Source organism: Vitis riparia, chromosome 15 (genome assembly GCF_004353265.1).
Source record: "Vitis riparia cultivar Riparia Gloire de Montpellier isolate 1030 chromosome 15, EGFV_Vit.rip_1.0, whole genome shotgun sequence".
In the NCBI taxonomy this organism is placed as follows: Eukaryota; Viridiplantae; Streptophyta; class Magnoliopsida; order Vitales; family Vitaceae; genus Vitis; species Vitis riparia.
Window position 1 is genome coordinate 688,863 of NC_048445.1, and position 23,496 is coordinate 712,358.

General features: G+C 35.9%; 2 protein-coding genes across 2 annotated transcripts; one reads left to right on the forward strand and one right to left on the reverse strand.

Moving 5' to 3' along the window:
* Window positions 1-796: 796 nt before the first annotated feature.
* Window positions 797-19,491, reverse strand: LOC117932140 (K(+) efflux antiporter 2, chloroplastic-like). Its single transcript, XM_034853218.1, has 21 exons — window positions 19,329-19,491; window positions 17,223-18,940; window positions 16,628-16,798; window positions 16,446-16,570; window positions 15,898-16,034; window positions 15,732-15,791; window positions 15,504-15,623; window positions 14,128-14,196; window positions 13,496-13,561; window positions 12,733-12,822; window positions 11,060-11,164; window positions 10,833-10,961; window positions 10,133-10,342; window positions 9,509-9,658; window positions 8,594-8,647; window positions 8,392-8,450; window positions 2,770-2,836; window positions 2,512-2,688; window positions 2,259-2,315; window positions 1,399-1,473; window positions 797-1,136 (listed from the first exon to the last, which is right to left on the reverse strand). The coding sequence occupies exons 2-21, from the start codon at window positions 18,833-18,835 to the stop codon at window positions 1,014-1,016; spliced, it is 3,657 nt and encodes a 1,218-aa protein (XP_034709109.1). The 5' UTR covers window positions 18,836-18,940; window positions 19,329-19,491; the 3' UTR covers window positions 797-1,013.
* A 1,997-nt stretch (window positions 19,492-21,488) lies between these two features.
* LOC117932488 (LIM domain-containing protein PLIM2c-like) lies at window positions 21,489-23,429 on the forward strand. Its single transcript, XM_034853755.1, has 5 exons — window positions 21,489-21,782; window positions 21,934-22,033; window positions 22,118-22,149; window positions 22,602-22,691; window positions 22,918-23,429. Exons 1-5 carry the CDS (start codon window positions 21,648-21,650, stop codon window positions 23,221-23,223), a joined length of 663 nt encoding a protein of 220 aa, XP_034709646.1. The 5' UTR covers window positions 21,489-21,647; the 3' UTR covers window positions 23,224-23,429.
* Window positions 23,430-23,496: the final 67 nt, after the last annotated feature.

Below are 23,496 nucleotides of genomic sequence, written 5' to 3' on the forward strand. Positions count from 1 at the left end.
TTCAAATATTCATCTTAATTTTATTGAAGTTATATTTAAAAGAAATAAATTTATTATAAATAGTAAATTTTAAAATCATTTTTTAAAAGAGAATTTTAAAATTCAATATTTAACTTCTTAACAATAAGAAAAATTTAGAAATAATTTTTCAATTACCATATTTAAAAAATATTTTGCATTTTTTTAAATGAGAAAACAAAGTTGTTCAAAATTTATAATTGATTATTACCCTGTTAAAAATGGCATGGAATGTAAATTTGACTTATTAACCAATATTTGTGAAAACATCAATTCTATTCCCCATTGACCCAATGACCCTCTACCCTGCAAAGAACGAGCAATACGGATTTATTTCAATTATTTAGGCACCTCTTGTAAGTTGTAATTTGTCACATTTTATTATGAAAAAATATGTTTTGAGGAGAGTTTTCAAAACCACTTCTTAATTATTTTTAAAGACAAAATTTTATTTGAGAATTCAATTATGAAAAATATTTTTCTTTTCAACTTAATTCTCTATATAATTATACGCAATACAAAAAATTTTAAATTATTATATTTTTTAATTAAAAAAGTATTTTCTACTATAAAGAGAATAAAAATAATTTAAAACAGAGTTTCCAAGAAGGTTCTTATTATTGCATCTCGTAAATGCAATTTCAACTAATGAAAGACAAAGTATAAAATATAACATAAAAACAGCAATAAAACCAAATGCTGGCAGGCAGTCTACCGGATCTCATAATCCTCTCCAAAAAGGGAAAATATGACGGTTATAACGAAGAACTACAAGAGATTAAGCAACGTTTTGAAATGCAATTTCATAGGGAGAAGTCTAACAAAATTTTATGAAACAAAAATTTCACCAATGAAGAGTTCCATTTTTCACTTCTTTCTTGGTGATTTTATGTACAGTTTCTACCAAAGAAAAATGCAACCGCTATACAACTCTTTATGAGTTTTTTTTTTTTTGATTCCTTCCTTTGATTTACCTGGGTAAAATTTGGTGTAATTCATACAGCTAATGTTCCCTCGGTGATCTGGTTCTCATCCGAAGAATCAGGGGGCTGAGGTTTGGATTTACTCGCGATCCGAGAGAATCCATAGCCAAGGGAGCTTCCGCTTGCTTCACATAGCTGCAAAAGTAAATAATTCATTCCACATATCCCTTCAGATCGCAATTGTGAATAATCCAAAGAGAAGTATACGGTTCAATTCTCTCACTGGTCCGGAAGGGTTCAAATTCTAAAAAATAAATTTTCAGGCTTAGCTTTTTTCCTTCCTTTGCAACTTTAAAGGAATCAAATATAATTTTTTTTTCTTTACTTTTTGTTTTTTCTGGAACCAAACATAGGGTTAAAAAAAAAATCATTTTAGAAACTGATCAACGTTGAGTACCTCAGTGAGCTCGGAGAGGTGGCGGGATCTGAACTCATTGATTGTAGCTGCAATCTCTGATGTGGGCAATTTCGCCTAAAACAGGAAACAAGAGAACTATGATTTTATCACACAAACATGGACAGAACTCTTTCAAAGGCAGACTATGTTGTTTATGGCCATTCCAATTCTAGAAATATCAGACTGGGTGGAATAAAGTTAAGCTGAAGCAAGAGATGAGCATGCGGTCAAGCACCTGAATCATTTTACCTTTTTTGACAGGCAAAAAGCAGATATTTGACAGTGCTTAAGCAAGGGGCACACCAAAGTATAATAGGCACCAACAGCCAAGCAAAAAAGAAAAGAGAGAACAAAAAGGCAAGCTCCCTTTTGAATCATCTTTCCTTTTAAATGATAAAAACAATGAACAAACAGACCATCAATGGTTTAGGATTTTTGCATTAGGAGATCCTATTAAACTAAAATCTGACACCCTTAACCTAAAGCTTCACCATTTCATTATGTGTATTTATGTATGTAAAGAGAACTATGAGTAATAATTCATTCAACATGATGACAAGAACTCTTCAGGGTCAGTAATGAAATCAATGAGATTGTCTCTTCAGCTTTGTGCATATGATATATGACCAAGCAATAAGCGTGTGATACACTCCTGCAACTAGCAATACTAACAAGAATACAATATTAAGAATCTGTGTCAGAGTGATTCTGATTAAAACGCTTTTAAGCCAAAGCGTTTTTGCTAGTAGAGCTTCCATTAGAAATGGTTTTAATGTTGAGGATCTAAAATCCTGATTTTCCATCAGTTTAAATTAGCAATAGAATATTTAATATGATTGAGGGGTAATGATTCTGTTTACCTGTGCAAGAACAGCAGCAGCTAACTGCAGACTTGGTTCCAAGGTCTCTGGAACAACCTGTATGTTTTTTAACAGATGATGCGAAATAAAAGTCAAGGGGTGATTTAGAAGGGAAGACAAAAACCCTAAGAAAATATACTCCGATAATAGGTATTAGTTTTAGTAGTTGTAGATTTTCAATAACTAATGCAATAAATGTCCAAGAGGTCAAAAAATTAGAGAATAGAAAAAGGGAAAGTAAAATTAATGATACCGCTGTTGCCCCAGCCTTTTCCAAATTAAGGCCATGATCAACATCATGAGCACGGACAAATGTTTTCACATTGGAAAAATACTTGCTCAGGGCCCAAACAGTTCTATAGTTTGCACCAGGAGTATCTAGAGTTATTGCAGCAGCACATGCTCTTTCAGCACCAACTTTGTGGAGAACCTGTTCACTCAGTATATGGAAAAGCATATAAGAAAATGGAGCTGCTGGTAAGCATGCTATTTTTTGAAGATAAGGTCTTACCTCTCGACTACCAGCATCTCCAAAATAAACAGGAAGGTCGAGGGCACGCCCCATTGCAACTCGATCACTGAAATGAACAGGAATGGTAATGTAACTAAACTGGGTGCTAGTGCAGAATATGCCTACTCATCAATACTACACAAATATGAAACATTCTTAAGGCCATCAACATAGTAGAAACGTGAAAATATAAATTGACTCCTCTCTTTTTTTCATTTTGTTACTTTCAAGTTGCCATTACCAAAACATTCACGGGGATACTTTGAGAAAATATGAGTTTTCCATAAACTTATTTTTTTTTTTTTTATAAGTAAAGAGAAATATATTAAACAGAAAAAGGAGACACCAAACTAGTGCCCTCTAGGTATAAAGGGAGTATACAAAAGCAGCCCACATACTCTAAACCAAGGAAGTGGAAAGAAACCCCTACCCTTAACTAGAGTCTAGCCACTCAAAAAAGCTAACAAGAGAACGAGGGCTCAAAACTATACACACCCTAACCCAAGACCACAGATTACATACAAAAGAATGTTTCAGCCTTTGGAGTGAAAGCACCTCATTCCCAAAAGCCAACAAATTTCTTTCCTTCCAAACTGACCAAAATATACATAAGGAGGTCATTTGCCACGCCTTTGTACGGGTTTTCCCCACAAACGCTCCATGCCATCCAAGGAGAGTTTCCTTAACTGAACCAGAGAGAACCCAAGCCACACCAAAGAGAGAAAAAAGAAGATTTCACAATGTCTGCGTCTTAACACAATGAAGTAAAAGGTGATCCACCGTTTCTGCTTCAGAAAGACAAAGAAAACACCTATTTGCCAAAGAGTACCCCCTCCTCTGGAGTTGCTCCAAAGTTAAGATTTTGCCCCAAGAAGCTTCCCAAGTGAAGAAAGTTACCTTAGGAGGCACATACACTCTCCAAATACTATCATAAGGGAACAAAGCAGATCCTCCGGGCTCCAGAATAGAATAGAGTGACTTGACTGATAAATCTCCACTTCTAGATGTTGTCCAAACCACCTTATCCTCGTCCTCCCTTTGCACCCTAAAGGCTTGGATTTTTAGCATAAACCGCCCCTCAATTTCCCAATCATTAAGCGCCCTTGAGAAAAGAGGGGTCCAACCATCCCCTACACCATTTGGGTTCCACACATCCGATACCCAGGCATCTTTAGCTAGGGAAATGGCAAATAAAGAAGGGAAGGACTCGCAAAGAGGCTCATCTCCAAACCACTTATCCTTCCAGAATCTCACTCTCCTACCATTACCTACGCGGTAGGCTAAACTGCTATACATACCCAACCACTCCTTTCTAATAGCTTTCCAAAGCCCTACACCATGCCTTCCACTTACAGCCCAAGTACACCATCCCCCTTCCTCTACACCATATTTGTGACTGATCGCTTGCTTCCACAAAGCCTCACTTTCAATGGCAAAACGCCAATTCCACTTACCCAAGAGAGCTTTATTCATCAAATCTAAATTTCTCACCCCCAAACCACCTTTCTTTCTTTCCAGACAAACCAAGTTCCACCTAACAAGATGTGGCCTCTGTTCAAGAGTACCTCCCCCCCACAGGAAGTCCCTCTGAATCTTCTCCAACCTCAGCCTTACTTTTCTGGGCAAAAAGAAAAGAGACATGAAATAAACCAGCAAACTAGATAGAGTGCTCCGAATTAGGGTGAGTCTTCCCCCTTTTGAAATATACTGTCTCTTCCACATAGCCAGCCTTTTCCAAAACCTCTCTTCAACACTATCTCATACCACCTTTGATTTGAAGGGTGCCCCCAAAGGCAGACCCAAATAACGGGAAGCCAGACCACCCACTTTACATCCCAACTCCAAAGCCAAATCCTCTATATCATTCACCCTCCCCACCGAAATAAGCTCACTCTTCTCCAAGTTAACTCTCAACCCTGAGCAAGCCTCAAACCACATGAGAAGCCAGCTTAGATTCGTCAACTGATCCTGAGACTCCTCACAAAACACCAAGGTGTCATCCGCAAAAAGCAAGTGAGATATCAGAATCCCTTCTCCACCCCTGGCTCTTACCCTCCATCCTGATAAAAAGCCCCCACTAATGGCCCTTCTCATTAAGCAACTAAACACCTCCATAACTATCACGAACAGATAAGGGGATAGGGGGTCTCCTTGTCCCAAACCCTTTGAACTTTGGAAAAATCTGGAGGAAGAACCATTTATAAGAACAGAGTATCTTACAGTAGAGATACACCACTCTATCCACTTAATCCATCTCTCCCCAAAGCCCATTTTTTTTAGCACAGCCAACAAGAACTTCCAGCAGACGTGATCATAGGCCTTCTCTATATCCAACTTACACATCACACCCCCTTGATTGCTTTTCAACCTGGAATCACAACCTCATTTGCAATCAAAACTGCATCAAGAATTTGTCTACCCTCCACAAAGGCATTTTGGGGTTCCGAAATCACTTTTCCCATTACCTTCTTGATTCTATTTGCCAACACCTTGGCCAACAACTTGTAAAGGCTTCCCACAAGGCTAATCGATCAGAAATCTTTCAAATCTTCTGCACCTCCCTTCTTAGGGACTAAAACCAAGAAGGTGGCATTTAGAGATTTTACAGATCTACCCCTTTCATGGAATTCTCTAAAAAAGGCCATAATCTCAACCTTCACCACATCCCACCCAAAAAGCCAAAACGCCATGGTAAAACCATCCGGCCCTGGGGCTTTGTCTTTACCTATATCCGTAAGAGCTGCAAACACCTCTTCCTCCGAGAAAGGATTCTCCAACCCCTCAGCCTCACTGTTATCTAACCCCATAAAGGACAGCCTGTCGACACTAGGGCGCCACCCCTCTTCTTCTGAGTACAGCTCTTGAAACACCCCCACCACACTGTTTTTTAAATTATTTTCCTCTGAGTGCCAACAACCATTAACTTTCAACTTGGATAGCCAGTTTCTTTTACTATGAGCATTCGCTATCCTATGAAAAAATCTGGTATTATTGTCCCCCTCCTTCAGCCACAACTCCCTAGACTTCTGCCTCCAAAAAATCTCTTCCTTCATCACCCAAGACTTGCAGGACTCCCTTGCTCCATTTCTTGCTTCACATTCTTCCATATTTAAAGCTGCATATTTTTCCTTTTCATCCCAATACTCAACCTGCATAAGAGCTTCACCCTTTTTAGTCTCAACGAGCCCAAACTCTTCTTTATTCCAAATCTTCAGAATATTTTTAAGGGCCCTCAATTTAGCATCTAAAATGTAGTTGGATGTCCCTATAAATTTTAAACTCCCCCACCACGTCTTCATCTTGTCTTTGAAACCCTCCTCCTCCAACCACATATTCTCAAATCTGAAAGGGGAAGGTCCCCTCTTCAACCCTCCTCCTTCTAGGAGGACCGGGAAGTGATCCGAGACAGGTCTGGGGAGAATACCCTGCACAGCCCCATTGAACAGATTATCCCAGTTGTCCGTCACTAAGAACCTATCCAGCCTAGACTGGACCTGGTTATTCAAGCCTCCTCTCCAAGTAAACGTGCCCTCCATTAAAGAAAATCCCTCAACTCCAAATCCTCTAACACTTCTGAGAATCTCCTCATTGAAGCAGTAAGCCCACCTCCCCTACTGCGCTCCTCTAGAAACCTTACCAAATTGAAATCCCCTCCCACACACCAAGGGTCACCCTTTAACTGACCCAAGTTCCTCCCAAAAATCCTCTCTATCTCTACTGCATACCGGCCCATACACTCCAGTGAACACCCACACTACACCATCCACTCCACACAATTTTTAAACCGGCACGAAATTGTGGACATAATTGAAAATAAATAAATGAAAAGACCAGATTCAGTGGACATAATTGTGAACGACTGAAACTGAATAATAAGAAATTGGAACAGACAAAATACTTTGTAAAAGAAAACTTCCAAGCTGAGGAGATTTCAGATAGCTTTAAATAATAATAATGATAGTTAATAACAAAATAATAATTCAAACCCCACTCATCCAAAAGCTAGTATCAGACTTTCATTTTGTTTTTTCCTTAATAAGAATGCCAGAACCAGATTTGATTAGGAGATCTCCAGACACTTTACAGCCTCCAGTATATTCCTAGGACTTCATTAGAAATGAACAAACATTCTTCAAATTCGGCCCTTAACAGGATTTTGCATAGATGATGGGAAGAACTAACACTTGTCTAATTCTGGATAACCTAATCCGGAAAGCAAAAGAATCAAGTAATCACATCCTAACATGACATGTTAACCCATACTTAATTTCTCAATGTTCTGCACAAATTCCTATATTCCAACAGGATTGCATTGAGTCTGCCTTTGTTGCAAAACCAAAGCAGCTTAAAGTGAAAATTTGATACAAGTTCCATGAGAAACCTGTTCTTCACAATATTTGCAGGAACTAGAACAAGCCTCTAACAATACTTCTATGCTAGAAGGCGTTTCAAGGGCATGTTAGTATGAAGGCTCACTTAGAGGAGATATCCATGCTCCTGCAGAAGATCACCATATCTTTAATGCTAGGTTTGGTTCCAAGGAAAGGGAAAAAAAAAAAAAAGCTAAGGAAAATGATTTTTATCATGCTTGATTTACTATGAAAAATGCAAAAGAAAATCAAATCTAATTAAAATTAGTTAAAAACTCATGCATTTTCAAATTATTTAATCTTTGCATAGAGGAAGAAAAATTAGTGAAAAGAGTTAGAAGAATAAAAATAATTTATTAACTTTAGATTTATTTTTTATTTTCCTCCACTTTTTTTTTTTTTTTTTTCATCTCTATTATTTTTTCCTCACATTTTCCTTCAAATTTTCTGAGAATCAATCATATCCTAAAAAAAAAAATTTGAAATCCCTGAGTTGAAGGTGACACTAACATCTCCATGTTGGCACTAATAAAGATTCTGGCAGTCTTTAGCTGAAATATTGTTTGTGTTTGACGGTTTGATAATGCACTTTCCCTTGATACTTGTGTAGAACACTCATATAGATGGCAAATTACATTTACAGCATTGCTAAAGAGACATTTCTGGGTTCTGCCCATAGTTTGCATAAAAATTAAATAAGAAACCATATTTAGGTGGTGTTTTTTTTTTTTTATTTAAATCTAAACAAAACAAAATTTAATTGAACTCTAAATACAACTTAATAGTATTAAGTATTAAGTTGTTTGTTTTATTATTATTTTATTTTTGGTAAGTATTAATAGGGAAAGGGTCGTATTGAGATTGTGTCTTGCTTATTTCAAAAAGTTATATTTAGCATTCAACAAAAAATCAAATATTTTGGCTTTTTTCTATTCAATCAAAAAAAAATTTAAATAAGTAATAAGTAAAAAAAAAAAAAAGTTAAAAATAAATCATCTAAAGTCTAATATCAAATTGCATTCAGCATTAAGCTAAAAAAACAAGCACCACCTTAGTGTAATGCTAATCCTAAGTAGCAAATCATTTTACCAAGATCATCATTTCAACATTGCAAAATAAATCATCCAAACAAGATCACAAACCAAATATTGGCTTATTTCATACACTAAGGAAACCATAGGGACTAATTCCATTGATTTCCTAAGAAATATGTGTCAGTGTGATGTAATCAAGCAAAAAGAAGAAACTTTACCTCCTCACATCAAGTGCAACAAATGGAATTAGTCGTTCTGAGAGAAGCTGAGCAATGATCTAAGAAGTTAAAAAGAAAAATCAGAGACAAGTACGGTTACAAATGAATTTTGTATTCCAGTTAAAAAAAAAAAAAAACATTCACTATATAAAACTTATTTCAAATTAATTTATTAAACAAAAAATGAAAATTTTGACAATACCTGTCCAACACGTCCAAATCCACAAATGATAATATGATCTTGCAAATCATCTGTCTGGAAACAAAATCATGCAATAGGAAATCAAGATTGAAGAAATCAGTAACTACACCAGTATAATCTTGGTGTTAACCATACAGAACATATCTTTCCATCAGAACAAACACCACTGCTACCTACGATTATATAATGAGAATGAATCTAAATAACAGTAACAGTAAAAGATAAATGAGCATGAATCTAACTGATATCGATATTCAATAGGTACATTTATCACCAATAAAAACCTAAATAAAATAAAAGGAAAAAGAAAAAAGTAAAAACGAACAAACAAACTGCCATAGCTGTCATTTTTTTTTTTTCCTTTTCAGGTATCTTTTCATGGAGTCTCAGTGGTGACACTTGAAGGAGGAAAATCCCTATATTCTACGAGCAGACCACCAATTTACCAAGCAACAAAACCCCTTTAAGTGATTTAAGCACAACCAGTATATAATATTGAAATACAGAAAAAACACGGTGATGCACCTTAAAGGCAAAAGGGTTCCACATCCTTGAAATCAGTGCATTTAAGAGCACATGAAAACAATTCCACTCCATTGTAGATAAGAATAACTAGTCAATTGTTTCTACAACTCCTCTATGTTTTTTACCAACCCTATAATATATTAAGGGAAAAAAGTTTCACAACCTCGACATCAAAGACAATAAAGATCACATCAAAAAATTCAGCCCAGTGCGGGTAAGGATCACCTAACTCAACATTTTTATACCTCCATTATCTTTTTTGTCTCCCTTGTGATATATCTCAAATGAATAACCAAGCTAGTTTTGGATGTGTTCATGCATCAAAAACTCACCATGTCAATATATGCTTCTGTAATCAATAGCTGTGAACCATTATATTGAGAATTTTACCTCACTCTCAACAGGTAACAAACTTCGCACATCATGCTGCTCAAAACGAGACGCAATTAATTGTCCTCCAGCAGCTAACCATGGGGTCAGGGCCATAGAAATTCCCACCACAAGAAACAGCAAAGATGATAGCTGAGGAGACATTATGCCCTGCAAACAAGGCTAATTAGCAAAGTCCTAACAATGACAATGATAATAATTTTCATTCAATTCAGGAAAATTAACTGTATCCCCTCTTGACAGTAGGCTCTATCAAACAAGATGGCTTGGTGCGTTACTGAGTGAAATATCATCTTACAATCAAAATACAGATGGGCCTTCAAAGAAGCATTGGATTAACTTGTCAATCTAGCATCCATGACAGGTTAATCCTATATGCTTATACATCGCTAAACATTTCCCAGTTCGGATCAAAATATGGTGTCAAGTTTCTATTACATGAGCCAAATTGCCAAATGAAAAATTAAAATCTGTCATCTATGAAGCATTAAAGTAACAAATTGGATCTAGAATTGTTAATTGGATCTACAAGAGTGACTTCCAAAAAGTTGATAAGGCTGTATAAACAATAATGTTAACCAGTAAATCTCATGAACAAAGTATTAAGTTCACAGAAAGGAAAACCTGATTAACAGCTTCACCAAAAGCCACAAAAGCAAATTCTCCCCCCGGAGCAAGAAGAAGACCAACTCTTATTGCAGATATGATTGAAATGCCAAAAAGTTTGCCAACTAAAGCAACCAATAAAGCCTTGCCACCAATTAAGAGTCCTAATGTCCCCATTATAACTGGAAAGTTTGAAATAAGAAGCTTTGGATCAATAGACATTCCCACCTGGAAACCCACAAAAAGATTTCCGTTAATAGAAATATCAAGAATCATGATTCAGTAATACAGTGGCAATATCAGCCTGCCAAATTGAAAACCAATATCCCAGTCAAATAACCAAGTGATATTCCTCTCATGTGGCAGTAAGACTGGTGCCATAATTTTTTATTTTTTTTATAGGTAGATTTTGCTCCCATTGGGACTTGAACCTAGAACCTTCCACAAACCCTCCCCATCCCTTTACCACTTGAGTCAAGCCTTAAGGGCTGGTGCCATAAAATTTATTTGATGAAAATACAAATAAATAACAGAAAGAATGAAATTCCACACAAGTGGCCCAAAGGTGGAAGATCAAAACAGCTCAAAGAGTGGGCACTACATTTACAATGGATACATTCTCTCCAAACAGGTAACTTCAAGGAATAGAAACGAGGTTTATATGTTAGGAATGGATAAATAAATGCCTCTCTTGGATATGGCATGGTGAAGAACCTACCGTCATGAAGAAGAGACCCAATAAAAGGCCACGATATGGAGCAATATCTGATTCAACCTGTAAGGAAAATTCAGTTTCTGCAAGAAGCAAACCAGCCAAAAATGCTCCCAATGCCATGGAAAGGCCTGCCTGTTCAAGAAAAATGATTTTTTCTTAAGGAAAAAAGGGAGACACAACTTGATTGGTATAAGAAAAGAATAATAATAATTATGAAAAGCATCCAATACCCTGGCTGTAAGGAGACTAGTCCCCAAGATAACAAGAAGTGTATTGGCAGAAAATATCTCTGCATTTTGATTTTCAGCAATTTGCTTATAAATTGGTCTAAGTAGCTGCAAAAGCAGATGCAAAAAAATAAGTGCAAGGTGCAGGCTGTACTTCATATAATAACTGAAGGAGAAACATATCAGATGCTGTAACACAAGCCTCAATTAAAAAAGGTGAACCTTTCAAAATTATCCTCTTCAAGGGATTTAAAATTGATATTAAGCTATTATTTTTTTCCCCAAGGGAACAAATGTTTTAAAACCAGAAGTTCTAATCAAAATTTACATCAAGTAGCTTAACTTAGTCTAAACCATACTCAACCACTTACAAATTCCAATGCCAACTTGGCCTGACAAAAGTGAAGAAAAGCACAAGCTCAAAGCAAGAAAAAATAGAGTGATGACATATGAAACCACATCGAATAATCTAACATAGAGGTGTTGCAGGTTTAGCCTATAATATGATCAATAGGATCAAATGATGAGCAGCATTAATGATCTTACAATCCATGTATTTTAGAAAAAGTGAACCTATAATTGATAATGTATCTCCTGCAACACAATGGTTCCTTATTGCCAGGCATACCAACACTATCCATATAATATTATGATTGTCTTAAGTACATAATTAAAGAAGATTCCTCTCAATTTCTAAAGATTTTTTTCTTTTGATAAGTAAAACAGGTATTGTATTAATGAAAAGGTATACACGACATATACATATACAAAAAACCAATAGGGGCGATAACACAACCGCACCCTATGGGGAACCTAACCAATCCACAAAATCTATCAAAGAAGTAATACTATCCCCCATGTACACTCTAATCCCAAAATAAATACAAAAAAAATAAAACCTTTTAAAAGTTTGATCTAAGCATTCCCTATTCTCAAAAGCTCTCCTATTTCGTTCCCTCCAAATGGACCAAAAAATGCATAGAGGAGCAACTTTCCATGCCTTTTTCCTTTTTTTACCAACCGGGACACCATTCCAACTTAGAAGCACCCCCTCACAGAAGACTGCATCACCCACTGAATATGAAAAAGAGCACAAACCAGCTGCCACAATGTACTTGCTTTCAGACAATGCAGAAGTAAATGATCTCCCGTTTCCTCTTCAGCCTTGCATATGTAGCACCTGTTTGGCATCCTCCATCCCCTCCTTTTGAGTTGATCCTATGTCAAAATCTTAGCCCAAGTTGCCTCCCAAGCAAAAAAGCTAGCTCTAATAGGGGCCCAAGAGTTCCACACTGTACTATGCGGGAAAGGCTCCACTCTCCTACTTGCCAGAGAGGAGCAAAAGGACCAAATTGAAAAACCACCATCCTTAGTCTCCAACCAAACCATGGCATCAAAAGTACCTGAAACGATGGAGTAGTGATGCAACCTCCTGAATAAGGCATCTACCTCCTCTAACTCCCAATCATTGAATGGTCTAATAAACCTCAGTCCCCAACTACCCCCATCCCAAACATCTACCACCCAAGCATCCTTAAAGAAAGCTATAGCATAAAGACACGGGAACTCATCCCTCAATGACTCAATTTCTAAAGATGCTAAAAGAGTTGGAGAACTCAAGAAAATTCCCCAATCAAAAGTTTAGACATGGTTGAATCAAAACATGCATGACTTACCAAGCGTCCACCAGCAATTATGGCAGCAATGGCAACTAATGCCTTAACAGCAGCCAGTCCGAGAGCTTCAGCAATGGCTTGAAAACCAATCTGAAAACAGAATTGTTGCCATGATAACAACATAAGAATAGAAGCAGCAGTAATAGTAGTGACAACTGACAACAAAGAAGCATGATCAACACATGGAGAAATTCAATAACTCGTAATTTATACTATTCCAAGAACGAAATTACTTAATTCAGATCATATGATCTGGTCCACGAATACGGCATGCTTAATAAAGAAATAGAAAACAGAAGTACCTGAATCCTTGCATTTTTACCTCTGAAAAATAAAGAATTAAATTGATTCCCAGTCCAACAACAAATGAAGCAAATATTTGTTCAAATAATAAACAAGATCCATTTGAAGTTGAAGAAATCTAAATCAAGAAGCTCAGTAAATCAATGTACTTCTCTGGAACTATATCCAATTCTTTCCCTGATACAAATACAAGTTTTAAGGGCTTGGCCCCCATCATTTTTACCAACTGAAACTTGGGGAAGGTTGCCTGACAATTTTGGTAATGGAGACAAAGCATTAGAAACATGAACAAGCTTTTTTTCTTTAATTAGCCAAAAGATTTATAGATAACAACAGAAAAACCATACACCAAGGTATATAGGACATTAAAAAGAGCAATATTGGCTACTGTTGTAAATAATAAGAATTCAATCCATTCACTACCATACTAAAAAGATGAGTAAATTGTTGAAAAGGTTACCCCTCCTTTAGATGAATTTGGTGAAATCAGAGGTATGAGTATTAGAAGAACCACAACAGCCAAATCCTGAAAAAAGAGAACAAAAAAACCAAGATGAAAAGAAAAAGGAAACTTTCAAATCATGTTCAAGATTTCAACATAAACAAAATTTCACTAAATAATTAAAGTGCAAAGAAGAAGCCCAAAATAATGACAGGAAACAGAATCCCATGAATCATTAAAAGGAGCAAAGCATGCATGAAAAAAAAATATAAGCTTAAAGAACCAACAAACATGGACTAATCACACATCATCTTAAATTTTTGAATTAAATAATAAAAAAAATGAGGGAAGAAGAAGAAGGAATGGGATGCATTATGCTGGGAACTTGAAACGCGCATGATGCAAACATTTCTTTTCACAGATGGGTACCATATTCCTGCAGCTGTAGGGGCCTTCATCACTGCTTAATGTGAAAATATGGGTGCCAGTATGGCACAGTATGGTCACAAAAGCAAGGATACAAATTTTCGTAAGTATCAGAATGTATTAGCAAGCATAAGGACCGCTTAAAGAACCACTTCTTTAACCATAACATTCATTTCATGATATTATGCCTCCTAGCTTTGCCATTTATGAGACCATAAGAATACCTGGAAAAGCAAGACAGAAAATGTAGCACGTCCATGACGTGAGGTGCTCTCCCCTCGCTCCTGCAGCACCTGAAGAAGAAAGCTGCAAAGCTTAGCTCATTTTCCCATCAAAAGAATGACAACCAATAAGGAGGTTGCATTGAAGACTACTGAATCTCTAAAACAATTAATTGTTCTAGAGGGAAAGGCACAAGTTTCAGTTCTATATTTTCCAGGGATTAAGCCACACTATCGCAAGGCAAGAATATCTTTAGTCTTAATTTCTAAAACAAAATCACTTGGTGAATTTTCTCTCTCCTTTTCCCCTTCTACACTTTCCATCACTTTTATGCAGCCTTTTCATAGTAAAAGAACATAAGTTTTTACCCTTTAATTTGGGCAGATCACCATTTTTGTCATCCAAATCATGAACAACATATGGATTGAGTCAGGCCACCTGGGGGGAAAGGCTGTGGTTTAGTGAGCAAAAGAGCAATGAACCACTTAAGCACCCTAAATGGCCAGCCAACATACTAAAATTAGGAGAAGGTTGCATGAAACTGATCATTAATCAGACCCTGTAATTAGCTTAAATCAGTTCATGTCAGGAAGACTAAGGGGTAAAAAGGACATTGAATTGTTGCACGCCATGATTACACCCAAAAGAAGCCAAGAATAAAATCTAATTCATTTGTTTTGCAACCTTCTATTTGCAGTAGCTTTGGGAGAAGCAGTGTTTAAATGTTAAAATAGGCTAACAAATTTCAAGTATCTTTTTTTTGATAGGTAAATAGAGCTTGAATTAGAAGCACCTGGAAGTGGTGAAAACAGTACATACAAAGTATACAATTAGAACGCCCAAGAAACTAGGCAAAGAAGACAAAAAAACCTTTCCCCTAACTAAACGTATAGCCATTCTATAAAATCAATCATATATAAAGTATGATCCTTTATAAACACCCTAACCCAATTTACAAGAGTATACAAAAAGGAATGCTCTAAAGCTTGGTCGGACCATTCGATATCATTAAACGCTCTTTCATTTCTTTCCTTCCATAAAATCCACATTAAGCATAAAGGGGCAGCCCTCCAAGCCTTCTCCCTTCTAGTATCTATTAAAAATAGTAAATAAATTTATTGTAACTGAATTAGGTTACAGATAGCCTTTGGTATAGGAACAAGCTTTTCAGACATTCAGCCGCGTGTTTAGGCAATTGATTCTTAAGCAAGCAAATTGGAATTCATAGAATGCAAAGCATCCCATCTTAGGTGCAGTACGTTTTCCTAGATGAATACTACTGATGCAATGACCACATTTTCCACTGTCCACAAAAGGTTGGCAAAATGAATAACCACAATACTATTTCACTTAAAGTAAAAGAGGTCCTAATCATAACCTGGAGGACAACAGCAGTAGAGGATAATGCCAGGCCATTCCCAATAACAATTGCAGCAGGACCAGGCTGCCCAGATATAAAATGAGTAACCAAGCCAACCACCACCGCCGTCACCAAAACCTGCATTTTCATGCACATTACATATCTAAGGTATTAAACTCATATACAAAAAGGGCTAGCTAGCAATGCACAGTCAACAACAATAAGAGAATGAAGTTTCCTAATTACCTGAGCAGTGCCCAATCCAAAAACATATTTCTTCATGGAACTCAGCCTTTCAACAGATAGCTGCAATGCAGACAGAAGGTTCAATTTTTTTTTTATTCATTTATAAAGAACATCATTGTCTTAGATTAACAAATAAAAAAAGTAATAAAGATTTTATGGAGTCCACCTCAAGACCAATATTAAATAGCAAGAAAACAACTCCAAATTCTGCAATCGCTTTGGTCCCATGTACATGACGAATAATAGAGAGACCATAAGGCCCAATCAAGATACCAGCAGCCAAGTAACCAAGAACAGGACTGCCTAAACATGCAGCAGATGGAAGACACACTATCAATGAAACAGTACAGAAACTTGGCAATAAACTTTGAAAGGAAATGAAGGCACAGTGACATATATATGCAGATGATGGTTCAGTGCAGGAAGGATGAGCAATATATTCTTCAAGAAACCATAGTTTTATGATCCTAACAAAATTTGATGCACTATATCTGCGCAGTTTAAGAAAGCATAATGAATAACAAACAAGGAAAGTGAAGCAGAAGATCCAAAATGCAAAGCAGCAATACATCGGCAAAATTTCTTCTAGTGATAATGTGAAACTTCTCTACCAAAAATACCCAAATGCTAAAAGTATGTACGATATCACATTAAAAAAAATAATAATAATAATCCAGTTCAGAGTTAGATGACCAAGTACAAGAATTCAGTTACCTCCAGGAATTTTCTGGAATATAGGCACAAATATAACACTTGCTAGCAGTAACCATAACATGTCAAAAAGGGAAGCTTCTTCCTCATTCATCTGAGAGAAAAGGAAAGAGATATGATAAAGTGCACTAAATGTTGGCCTTTAGCCCAAAATTGGAACTAATATAAGTGGACATCAGTCATGCCTCTTGTGAGGAAGCATAGCAATTAGTTTCTTAATTCTCTTGGGCAGTTTTCGTATCTGTCGGACCAGAGGCTTCGCATTTGAGGAAACTTCTTCAATACTAGTGGTAATGACATCTGGTTGATGAAGCACCAGAGAACTCCTCTCTGCTCGATTAGAATAAAAGGTGACCCTGCAATAAATTATGACAACTTGTGATCAAAGGAAGGCAACCTTTAAACCCAACAAAACAATCTAATAACAGATATGTGTAAAAGAAAAAATAATAGGCTAGCCTCCAATTCTCAACCACAAAGCTTTTTTTTTTTTTTTTTTGAGGCATCCTTGTGAACTTAGTGTCTACAAAGCATTCCTGAACGAACAACATTTTCTCAATCAAAAGTACCATTGAAAAATAAGAAAAAGGGCTCTCATCGAAAAAAAAAGGAGAAAAAGGGTCATACCAGATGAAAGATGGAGCACAAAATTATTAATATCTGGCAAGCACATGATATACAAAGCAATTCTTTCTTGCAGTTTTACAAGATGAAGATAGAACAATAAAAATAAACAGAAAAATACAAACAGGGAAAGTCCAAGTTCAATAGAATACATACCCAGCCCCGAGAAGCAACATTCCAACAACCAACTTGGGCAATTGCCTCCTAGCAGACTCCATGAGATCTGTCCCATCTACTGTGAAAGAGAAGAATGATGCAGAAAAGAACCGAGAAGATTTCTTTAATAATATTTTTGGAGCATTTAACATTGAACTGTCCCTTGTCAAATCCTTCTGTGTTTCCTGTTTTTTTGTTTGAACCCCAGTCTTTGATTTTTCTGTTTCTGCTTCAGATTCTTTAGGAGACTCCAAACTTAATTTCCCATTCTCTTGATCACTCAAATCATCATATTGTTTCAACTCTTCAAAAGGCTGGCTATCTGATAAAGACTCGCTAAGAAAACTAACACCTTCAGTTGGCATATCTCTCTCTCTTTCAACACTAACATCACCAGAAATTCCTTGACTTGCCTTTTCCTCCTCAACAAGAGTCTCATCACTGAAGACTGGTCCTTGAGTAGTTTCAGGGGTTTCAACCTGAGAATTTGAGAGACTCTTCTCTACTTTCTGTATGGCAATCTCTGCATCATTAACATGCTGCGTAGCCTCGAGTTCAAAAGCAACAGCTTGTTCTGCCAAAAGCATTATGTTTGCCACCTCCTCCTCTGCTTTCAAAGCATCCATCTGTGTTTTCTCTGCCTTTTCATTCAACTTATCCACTTCCTTCTGCAACTCCTCCTTTCTACACTGCAAGCGTCTCAGCTCTGCCTCACAACTCAATAAAGTTGCCTTACAGTGCCTAATATCTTCCTGGGCAACTAAAAATGCCTCTTCCTCTTTCCTTAATGAACTAAACCCTTCCATTCTGCTTTCATCTTCTGAGTCACTCTCTCTAGAACTTTTTGGTGAAATACTCACTATTTTTGCAGCTTCCAATGATTCTTTAGCCACCTGAAGCCTCGCTTCAGCTAAAGAAAGAGCCATTGTTGCTTTCTGAACAGCTTCTTTGGCAATACATTCTTCATTTACAATTTCTTGAATAGTATTAAGCACAGAATTAACATCATTCCAAGCAATTGCTGCTTCATCCTGCAAGGCTATGGCGGCTTCTGATATTTTCTGAGCCTTATCCTCAAACATGGTACTATTAAGACTTGCAACTTCCAATTCTTTAATAGCCTTCTGCAACACTTCCCTCAATTCATCCAAACTCAGCGCTTCCACTACTTCCCCTTCTCCTTCTCCCTCTCCCAACCTATTCAACTGGTCACCATCATCAGGTCCAGCTATTGAACTCTCATCATGACTTTCTAAAAATTCTACATTTCTACCATTGCCATCAATATATGCTAAGGAATCATTGCTTTGACACTTAGCCCTTGAACAACTTAAAGCAATATTAAAATCGTAAATCAATGATCTCCTTAAATTCTTACCCTCAAATTCTTGCTTGAAAACCCTGGTCATATTGAAACCACTAAAGGCAATCATTTTCTTCATCTTTTTATTTGGATATGCTCTGGAAATAAGCTTTGGATTTCCAATAGAGTTGCTATTAAAACCTGGACTTCGAAACCTAAAGCGCGAATCAAATCGATCCAAGGTTTTATAACTTGTGCCTTCACCATTAAGAAAAACATTGGGCTGCCGAAAACTACATGCAAAATCCATATCTCTGGAACTTCTTAGAACAATCTTCTACACTAAATAAACGCTGTCTATAACCCCACGATAAAACACATTTCAAATACTTCCTTTACCCTTCTAATCAAATACCTGGTGAAACAAAGAAAATTCATAATCAAATCAATCCAAGCATTAACGCGATTGAATTGAATCTGCATCAGTAAGTAACTCTTGAGTCTAACCCTAGAATCATAAGAAAAACATAATAAATGCCACGAATTACATAGTGTTAGCTTAAGGCTCCGTTTGGTTACTGAGAAAAACCAGGAAAACAAAAGAAATGAAATCAAAGTATTGAATCTCAAAATTTTCACCATCGAAGACATGTAGAGCTCTCCGACTTACTAGTACGTTTTTCAATTTTCGAAAACGAAAACAGTAGAGAACAAAATCGCCACTCTGTTTCCTACTCTTTTCCTTCGTTTTTCTCGCAAAACAAACGGAGAGAAAATGAATGAAAGAAAAAGAGAGAACTGACCGATCATCAGAAGCAAGTTCGGAAGTAGAACTGAGAAAATCAGAGAAAGTTCAATAGAGAAAATGACAGAACACTGAGAATTGAGTTAGCTGCTCTCGTGAGAGAAAGCCAAAAGAGCATGAAAATGATGATTCTCTAGCTCTCTCTCAATTTCTCGCTCCGTCTGTTTGGAGAGTGGAAAAGCAAAGAAAGTAGCTGATTGGTGGACATATTTTTAATTCTATGAAATTATTGAAATACCCTCTTGTACGGTTCATGCCAGATTAGCTAGTGAGAAAATGGGTAAATTTGTCCGAAGGCACAAAATCATTTGTTTAAAAATATCAGGCGTACGAATGTACAACATTTCTAGCATGGTGTACAATCAGTTACAGCACAAGATATCAACGCTTCATTCCCATGCGTTTTGAAATGGATTAAATATTTATTAATGTCAAAGGAAAATGAGGATTTTAATAAATCTTTTTTTATTTTAAAATATAAGATAAATTCAAGCGAAAAATGAAAAAAGATTATTTAAAAAAAATTCATGGTTTTACCATTATTAAAAATAAAATATTATTTCCATGTTTTTAAAAATTATAAAAAAAAAAATAGACATATTCATCATGCGTTATTTCTTGATTAAACCTTTATCATTTTTAAGATCTTGGAACCTTTCTTACTTGAATACCTATAATTAATTTTTAGATTTTTTATTCAATGAAATCTAATTTTTAAAAAATAAAATAAAAATAAGAAAGATATTAAAATATAAAACTAAAATTTTATTTTTCTTGATAAGAAAAATATATATATTTTCTGTATTTGAGTTATTAACTTAATAATTAAAAAGTGTCTTTAAAATTAGGTTCTTAAAATTATTTTCAATCCCTTTAATATTAATGTTTTGTACAGAATATGGAAAAAAAAAAAAAATAGATCATTGCCCTTTAAAAAAAACGTTTTCTCTCTCCCCTGGGGAGTTGAGAAAATTAAATCGTGAGAGGTCCATTTTTCTTTGGGATGAAATTACTAGAATGCCAACAGGTAGATGGGGGACTCGATTTATGCTAGGGATATTCCATGGGAAATTCGGATTGAAGCGCGTGATGGGCAGACGCATTTGGGAGTTAGGTGGGACAACCTCCTCCATTCGTTATAAAAATAATCCCAGACACGGCACTCTGTCCCCATGCCAAAGTTTCAATCATGTGTTTGGTGGCGTGTTTTTATTACTCCACTGGGTCTTTATTAAGGGCACGTTTGAAAACAACTTTTCAAAGTAGTTTTCTAATTTTAAAAACACAACATTTCTTTTAAAATGTAATTTAAAAAAAAGGTTATTTTTTTAATAACATATTTAAAATATTTTTAATTATTTTTTTGTAAAATATTTGATAAATAATTAAAATCTTGAATAATACGTTCAAAACTGTGTGTTATGCATGAATATATAATATCTTCACAAATAATAAAATAATAAAATAATAAAATAATAAAATTATTTTCCATATTTGTATTCTGAAATATAATTTTGTTTTTAAAAACAATTGAAATTTGCTCCTAACAATTATTCTTAAAAACTACTTAATGTCATACAAATCCTAAAGTTTTTCATCATATTTAATGCATAATGGCACAATAATATGATCCATTTTAAGTAAAATATTGAGACCCTTTTGGTCTAAGCATCGCCAACATGGACTTCTTTGGAAGCCAAAAAGTTGAAATTTTTTTTGTCTCCTTAGTCCTCAAGACTTACTGATTCTAATTGAAATGTTTTTAAAAACCAAATCAAGAATGATTTGGTTTTATAATATGTTACATAACAAAAAATGGCTTTTAGAAAAATTATCTACAAAGCCAAGCAGCCGACTGCCATCCCTACCAAACCTGAACAGGCCCATGAATGCAAATGGTCTGGGCCCATTTCCCCAGGTACAACCCCTAAAAGCTAGAACAAGTATCACCGTTAAAACTTGTTCAACCGAAATAACTACCACAGCATCAATGGCTAAACACTTGGCCTTCTCATTTCAATTTCAACCTCAGATTGAGTCAAAAACATCTTCTTTCTCATCCCATTTCATTCGGATTATGCCCACATTTAGAGCATTAACATTCATTGTTTAACTTGTAACATCCATCTCCAATCACGTGTCCAACATTCATTGGTGGGATACAATCCACTTTTAGTTTTGAGTAGAAAAATGGAGACTTTGTTCAATTTCGATTGTGTAAACATTTCTGATGAAGAGTCTGATGTTAATGTTTCTTGGTTGAATTAACCGGCTTTCTAAGTTGTGGGTTCTTTTTTTCTAAGAAGAGAGAAGGAAAATGGCATTCACTGGAACCTTGGATAAATGCAAGGCTTGTGATAAGACTGTTTATGTGGTGGATTTGTTGTCTGCAGATGGAGCATCTTATCATAAAACATGCTTCAAATGCAGCCATTGCAAAGGCACCCTTGTGGTATGTTTCTTCTAAGCCTATTTTTCCCCCGTTTTTTTTTTTTTTTTTTAATTTTTACGAAAATCAATATCTACGTAAATTGCATTCTGGGCATATTCCAGCCCAGGGTTTAAAATTTTATGAGATATAACAAGTGGGTTTTACTTTGCAGATGAGCAACTACTCATCCATGGATGGGGTCCTCTACTGCAAACCTCATTTTGAGCAGCTGTTCAAGGAGTCTGGCAATTTCAGCAAGAATTTTCAAACATGTGAGACTTTTTTTAAAAAAAATTCTTTGGCATTCTGGGTTTCTTTTTCTTAATGAGCTAACTCCTATGGTTTTGCATGAATAGCTGCGAAGCCTGCTGACAAGCTACATGAGCTGGTACATATTTGATACTCCCAATTCTATGCCTTCTATCCATGTGTTTGCCTCTTTAGGGTGGTTCTGGATGTCACATAGAGCATGTTTGGCAAAATTCAAGAAAATAGTTTTCAAAAACAGTTTTAGAGACGATTATTAAAAATGGTTCTCCACTGTTCTCAGGCCAAAGTTCTTGGCATATTCCTCAAAAATATAAAATATTTTCAATCAAAAATTGATCAAACATGTTTTTGAATTAAACCATAAATATTCTACACATGAACCGCTCCCAAACAAACCTTAAATATTCTTAATTTTATATATGAAAAAAATAGTTGCATGACATGTTAGTAGTCTATTATGACATTTTTCTTTCAATATTGGTGGACGTCCAAACACATCTTTATTTTATTTTCTATCATTTTCTTTTCTTCCATTAATACTAAGCGTATGGATTTTGAAATCTTTTACAGTCAAGGGCTCCTAGCAAACTCTCTTCTATGTTCTCCGGAACCCAAGACAAATGCTCTGCTTGTCGAAAGACAGTGTACCCATTGGAGAAGGTTTGTACTCCTACAATAAACCCCATTTCTTTTTCCTTCTGATTTTTTGTGTTGACGTCATCAACATCCAAGCAAGAGAAATTTTCTTCAGATTTTCCTTACCTTTTTTGTTCTTTATAATTTTTCCTTGTGTTTTTTTTTCCCTCAAATTTTCCCGAATCCAAATGAAGGTTAATGGCAATGGCCCAACCAAAAAATGACTCATCGAATGACATTTGACAAACAGGTGACGCTAGAGGGAGAATCTTACCACAAGTCATGCTTCAAGTGTGCTCATGGGGGCTGTCCCCTCACACATTCATCCTATGCTGCTTTGAATGGAGTCCTCTACTGCAAGCACCATTTTTCCCAGCTCTTCATGGAGAAAGGCAATTACAGCCATGTTCTTGAGGCTGCAACACACAAGAAACAAGCTGCTTCAAATGCAGAGGCAGAAGCAAAAGCAGAAGCAGAAACAAAAGCAGAAGCAGAAGGAGAAGCAGAAGCAGAGCCAGAACATGACCAACCTGACCAGACACAGGGGCAATCCTAAAAAATGCACAAACACGAGCGTACACACTATGCTTCTTTTGTTGTTTTTCTGACTTCCTCCCAATTTTTCGTCTGGTTGGCAGACCATATAATCGTAATGCCATTCTTGTATGTTCTCCGTTTATTTTGATTTTGTAAGCAAGTTCCAGAAGTTATGTATCAGACTTATACAAAGCTTATGACACGATATTATCTTTTCATTTTTCCTCATGTTTTTAGCCTAAAATGCTCAGCCTTTCCACGGCAACACCATCTCCAAAAATTAATCAAAGAA

Excerpts from the sequence above, each read along its gene's own strand:
- LOC117932140 (XM_034853218.1), bottom strand. The coding sequence starts at position 18,835 with ATGGATTTTGCATGTAGTTTTCGGCAGCCCAATGTTTTTCTTAATGGT. Across the intron at positions 13,562-14,127 it reads TTTCTGTCTTGCTTTTCCAG|GATTTGGCTGTTGTGGTTCT; the intron begins GTATTCTTATGG and ends CTCTTTTTTCAG. Across the intron at positions 11,165-12,732 it reads TAATTGCTGGTGGACGCTTG|CTACTTAGACCAATTTATAA; the intron begins GTAAGTCATGCA and ends CTGCTTTTGCAG.
- LOC117932488 (XM_034853755.1), top strand. The coding sequence starts at position 21,648 with ATGGCATTCACTGGAACCTTGGATAAATGCAAGGCTTGTGATAAGACT. Across the intron at positions 21,783-21,933 it reads ATTGCAAAGGCACCCTTGTG|ATGAGCAACTACTCATCCAT; the intron begins GTATGTTTCTTC and ends TTTACTTTGCAG. Across the intron at positions 22,692-22,917 it reads CAGTGTACCCATTGGAGAAG|GTGACGCTAGAGGGAGAATC; the intron begins GTTTGTACTCCT and ends TTTGACAAACAG.